At 44.9% G+C, this 5,845-nt stretch overlaps 1 protein-coding gene across 1 annotated transcript; it reads right to left on the bottom strand.

Moving 5' to 3' along the window:
• Nucleotides 1-527: 527 nt before the first annotated feature.
• On the bottom strand, nucleotides 528-4,183 carry LOC135821586 (growth/differentiation factor 6-B-like). Its single transcript, XM_065334584.1, has 2 exons — nucleotides 3,982-4,183; nucleotides 528-1,453 (listed from the first exon to the last, which is right to left on the bottom strand). The coding sequence occupies exons 1-2, from the start codon at nucleotides 4,181-4,183 to the stop codon at nucleotides 528-530; spliced, it is 1,128 nt and encodes a 375-aa protein (XP_065190656.1).
• Nucleotides 4,184-5,845: the final 1,662 nt, after the last annotated feature.

Genomic DNA, 5,845 nt, shown 5'->3' with positions numbered 1-5,845 from the left:
CAGGGGAAATGAAATGAGCTGGATAACAACAGTCAGCTGATTTTGCAGAATCTCCTCGCCAATTTTAAATACAATATAAGTATTATGAATACTGGAAATCAGTATTACATAGTGCCCATAAAGAGGTTTTAACTTTGAAAAAAATGACATTCCCACCTTCCAACCCGGCTAATATTTAGATTTTGATAAAAAAAGATTCAAAGCCTCTCAGTACTTGAAGTATATATAAGGATAATAATAAAGATTGTGAAAGAAGGACAAAATGTTACGAGTTATGACTAACTGACCAACGTAACCAGATCTTATACAGTCAGCGAGTGCGACAAAAGTGCGACTCGTAACATGTTGTCCTTCTTCTTTTCACAAATATTTAATTGGCTCACCATCCGAGTTTCAATAATAATGATAATAATTATTATAATATACTTTCACGCAAAATAAGCTCGGTGCAGCACTAATCACGGCAGTACTGCCCATTGCTACTACTGATTGCGACGTGCAATGATAATTATGTACATGTAGCTGTTTCACAGGCAGCTGCACTGCTGAGCAATTACATCCGGCACGGTCTTGATCACAAATGAATTGTGGCGTTCATAAAAATGAAGGTATGAGAAATGGCTGAGCGCTGAAGGAACGCAACACGCACCGGTGTTTTCCAGCACCGGTTGGACGCCTTTGGCTTTGTTCTCTCCTTCCATTCGAGACTCAAACCTGGCATGGTTTGTACTGCGGATAGTGGATTGGATAGGAAACCTACAATGGCCCGCACATCTATACATGTTCATCTGCATCGGGATAAGGATGGCATGCTCGCCATACCAGAGCGTTAAATTCAACACACGATTTCGACGTCCGCAGTCTGCGGAGTCCCTGATCGGATCGCCAATGATGTTGGCTGGGCTTCCAGCTGCGCTGGCTTTTGTGTCCCTGCGGTGCCTGGAGGCTGTGCCACTACTCCTGCTGCCGCTGTCTGGTCGTTGAATTCGTTTGCCAGAGTGGACCACTAGCACAGGCTGGTTATGGCCATTCCCATCAGTCGTACGCAAATGGAGAAACTCATTGGGATCGAGGCCGTCGTTACTTTGTTGTTGATGAATGAAAAAATGTATTTGTTTCTCGCTTGACGGCAGCGCCTTCACTGAGCGTGTGACGTTGAACAGTTGCCAGCAGTCGCCCGTGGGTCGCTGATATAGTCTATCGACGTAGGACAACTTATCGCGCACATCCCCGGAATGCAGGGCGATGATTCTCTGGTAGTCCTCGGCCCCTTGAGTGCCTGTAGGCATCACAAGCCTACCCGCTGCAGTCTCACGCCAGCCAGGCTGACAGTGCCGAGAGTAGATAGCCAACGTGGCATACGCTACGGACTGGTCAGTTTCAGTGGCCGCCTTCAAACCGGACATGTTGAATGTAAGCATCCAATGGCGACTGTAATTGAGCAGCCGGGCAGCTGCGGGGTGAAAAAATAATTATGAAAGAGCAAAAATGGTGGTTATAAAATGCATGCGTACACTGAGCCCTGATCGCAAGAAAAGTTGTAGGTGCAGGGCTGTGGTGCATAGACATGTAGAGTTGCGCTCAGTGAAATCCGACCCAGAGAGCGCACTTGGCACCCTCAATTTGCACGGCCATTGACGCCCCGGAAGTGGCACGAATGCAGCTGGACGTACACATTTACAAAATTAATACGTTAATACAATGTTGCGCTAGTAATCAGAACCGGTACAAGGCGCCAGTTTCGCAATTTCGGTCGGATTTCACCGAGCGCAACTGCACAGTGCACATGCCCATGTACACGTGCTGGGCTTTTTCCAGAATCAGTTCTACAAAGTCATTTTTTCTACAAAGTCATTTTTTTCTACAAAATGATTTTTTTTCTACAAAGTGATGAGCCGTACTACTGTATACCTATAAGTACACATTTTCGTTCACGAAATCTTTCATTAGATCACTCCACCAGCAGGTTCGTTATGTACTGTACTAAATTTCGTTTTTGGTCGAGGTCTGTCATCCCGAACGTTCAGAAAAACACCTTAGGTTGGTACAAACTTTAGTTATTTCATGCCTCCCTAACGAATATAGCGAAAGTTAATTCCAAACGAAACTTTGTACGCATACAGTACTTGGCACTTCAATAATACAATGCTCCTCCACTCCTTTCCTCCACGCGCTCTGCAGTCGACTAGCTACTACAGCTGTAGTAATAGACTACACTTGGCAGCCATCACACACTACAAGCATTCGAACAACGGTTATACGGGTACTGATACGTATTGAGACTCTTCTTGCAATTTCTCTTGAGGTCCCCGATACCGAAATTTTACTGCACCTAAAATTACATGTTATACAGTATATGAAATAGAACAGGCATATGGAAACAGTGGAGCACAAGCTATGCGTTAGAGCCCCATTGTTGCCATGTTTTCAATTTAATATTTCCCTAAATTGGGGACCCCTCACAATCTGAGTTCTTTAAAAATATTATCCCAAGATATTCACCCGTCCAGTCCAATTATCTCAAACCGGCATCCCGCCGTTCTGCACACGTCTTGTGTTCAAACGTAACAGCTGCACAATGTGCTGCAGTGTGTATGTACCCAGTGCTGCAGCCTACTGCAGTCCATGAGTAGTAATATAACGACCTTACTAACCTGTTGGTGTCTCCCACAAACAGCACATGTGTACATTGAACATTGTAATTTTTTATTAATGCAATGATTAAAACTATGTGTGCACTCACAACCATAGGGACGAATAAAGTATAGTATAAGTCCTATTGTAGTTTCATCATTCTCTTTAGTCACGAATTCAAACAATAGGAGGACAGAGAAAGTGTTTTTACTCCGAGTTTCACGCACTAAGCGATCATCAGAAAACAGTCTCGAATTCCATTGATGATTGTGGCAAGAACATGTTCTGGAATACTTTATTCGTCGCTATGGTTGTGATATGAGTGCACATTATAGTTTTATTCATTGCATTATTTTTAAGATTATTGTCTCCACGTCCCCTTTTTAATTTTATATTGTTTAAGGATTCCCCAAAGGCTTTCGCCTATCGAGGGGGTTTCCAAACTTTCCGAAATACCAAATCTCTAAAAGGAGTGATGAGCAATAGGCGAGCAAAGAAAGAGATATTTACATAGTCTAGAACAGAGCTACATTTGTAGTTTCGACGGCACGTTGTACAGTCGACTCCACTTACAACGAACTCACATTATAGCGAATTTCGTGATTATAGCGAACAGTTGTCCATGTCCCAGTTTGAACCCACATTTCTGTTATAACAAACTTTCGCTATAAAGAACTAATTCTCCTGGACAGTAGTGTTCGTTATATCAGGAGTCGACTGCAGTTGTAGCTACACGTATGGTGAAACAACAGTGTAACCTGCATGGTGTCACCCATGCATTCGATCCTTGCCACATTTTGAGGCCAGAAACGTCCCCGTGCAGGGAATTGGAAAGTCAGCCAGGTTTTACAAAGCTAGGACTGGCATGTCATGGAGAAATGCATGGAGAAACAGATCCAAAACCCAGAGTTATCAAGTTTAAAGTGGGGTTTTGAACCTTATTTCGGCCTTACAGAAGAGAAAAATGTCGCGTACATATCGTGTAAAACTACTCAACCCGCTAGAACAGCGTTCGTGCACTTATCTCTACCGTCTACCTCTATCGGTAGAGTGACTCTACTCTACCAGGTACAGTAAAACCTGGTTTAAGCGACCACCCCACGGTGCAAGCAAAGCGGTCGTTAAAGCCAGGTGGTCTTTAGAACCAGGTCCCACAGTTTCTGTGTAGAACTGTCGTTGCAGGGAGAAACGGTCGTTAAGAGCAGGTGGTCGCTAAACACAGAGGTCGTTTACACCAGGTTTTACTGTAGCTAAAAACGAACGCATCCTTATTGGCAACGACCAGGGTTAGGATGCAAGGAAAGCAAATGAACAACAGCTGCTACTACTGCTACTGTGTCTACTTACATATCATGGGCAGGCTGTGGATGCTCTCCAGCAAGGTTGGATCCGCATTGGACGCTCTTGGCCGTAGATGTCCCGTGCGATTGTCAGCAATCTCGTTGTACAGGTTGAGCAGGTGTCCGGGTATCCTGGCCATGGCTGCGGTACCTACTTGCTCTTTCTCGTCCTGCCACTTGCCCTCCTCGTCCTGGCCATGCTGTGCCATCGATGCTGCATTCGACTGCTGTAGCAAAACAACTATGGCCAGCAGCAAGGAGCAAGCACATCGATAGACGTACTAACGGCTCCATTGCACTGAAGCATGCACAATCCAGTGAGAGCACAGACGAAATGATCGTGAGCAGCCCGGATGAATCTGACCTCGGAGAAGGAGTGCGACTTCAACAACAACGATTATTCTGGAAAATACGGTGTACGCGCCATGATAATAACAGGACTGCACAGGATTGCAGGATTACCGGTAGATGCCCCGTGGGCGGACCCGACCTCACACGCACGGGTAAAACTGAGGTCACGGGGCAAGGTAAAAGTTCAGACCTTCGGTCAACGGACCACACCACACCCGTGGTCAGTTTTGCCTTGGGGAAAGGAAGAACCTCTCGGGAAAAAATTGGCAAAGCCGTGGCCGTGGGCCTCAGGGCGTTTGTCAAGGGAAAAATCCCATGGCTATAAGACGCGCATGCGTACATCTTGTCTTTGGCGAGAACTCTGAACCGTAGTTGTACGAGTGCATCGCAACTCATACTTGCATTTTCAGACAGTGTCAGTGCCTGGCCATCGATGCATCGGAAAATCGTGCATGGCGAATGCAAGATATCAGTACAGAATGTACTAAAAAATGCAGTACAGATTATTTAAACACACGGCGAGGAGACAATAATTTGATAACCGCAATCAATAAAACTAGCTGAACCGACATTTGTGTACTTTATTCATGCAATGTAAAAACTGTGGAGACGATGTGCAATAAAACGATGAAAATATGAAGAAATGGTGTAGGGAAAAAACTATATGGATTCAAACAAGTTTTCGTACAACACTCATCAGGAATCGTCGTTGTACTAAAGGACACTGAAACAAAAATTGAACTATTATAGAAAATCTAAGTTAGAGAAATAACACTAAGAGCAACAACAGTGAAATTTACAAGTGTGAATTTTAACAATCAAAGCGAGAAATGAACAAAGGAGAAAGGAAGGAAAGACAACGTGATAACACATACATGTAACAGCAGTACATTACACCTAGAACATTAACGGCCAAGCTTGGCCGCACTAAACACGACACGTTACTTGAACAATTTCAACCCAATTATACTATCTTTCTGTACACACAAATTAGGCTTATACAGACGCTGATAGATAGCTTCCAACACTTTTAACTGTAGTCCATAACCATGACGACCACGGCACAATACAGTGAACGAAGAGTCGGAATACGAATTGCAACAATCAGGACTAGCTAGCAGATGATTGTAAACTGAAGACTTGCTACCACGAAACCTACGCACAACACTAACACTCTCACCGGCATTCTCACCATCACTCCCATCACTGCTCTCCGACTCACTGCTCCCTCCGCCGTCCGCTCCATCCTCCGCTTCCTCTGTACTCTCTCTGTCTCGTCCATCCCGCCTGACCGGGTCCATTGAACTCAACTCGGCCGTCACCCTGCTATCACGTCCCTCCTTTCGCCCTTGTCCGCTGAGTGCGTAGCTTCTGTTGTAGTTGGCTGTTGATCGTCTTGGTCTTTCAATTGTGGGCTTGGATGGTGGATTAGTTGTGGTTGCTGTAGATTGCGTTGTTGGTGTTGGTGTGGGAGCTACTGATATGCAAGGTGGGTCTTTTTGAGTCGGCATTTGTAGTGT

This window comes from Sycon ciliatum, chromosome 7 (genome assembly GCF_964019385.1).
Source record: "Sycon ciliatum chromosome 7, ocSycCili1.1, whole genome shotgun sequence".
In the NCBI taxonomy this organism is placed as follows: domain Eukaryota; kingdom Metazoa; phylum Porifera; class Calcarea; order Leucosolenida; family Sycettidae; genus Sycon; species Sycon ciliatum.
The sequence above is the reverse complement of the archived record's forward strand: the minus strand, read 5'-3'. Positions and strand labels throughout refer to the sequence as shown.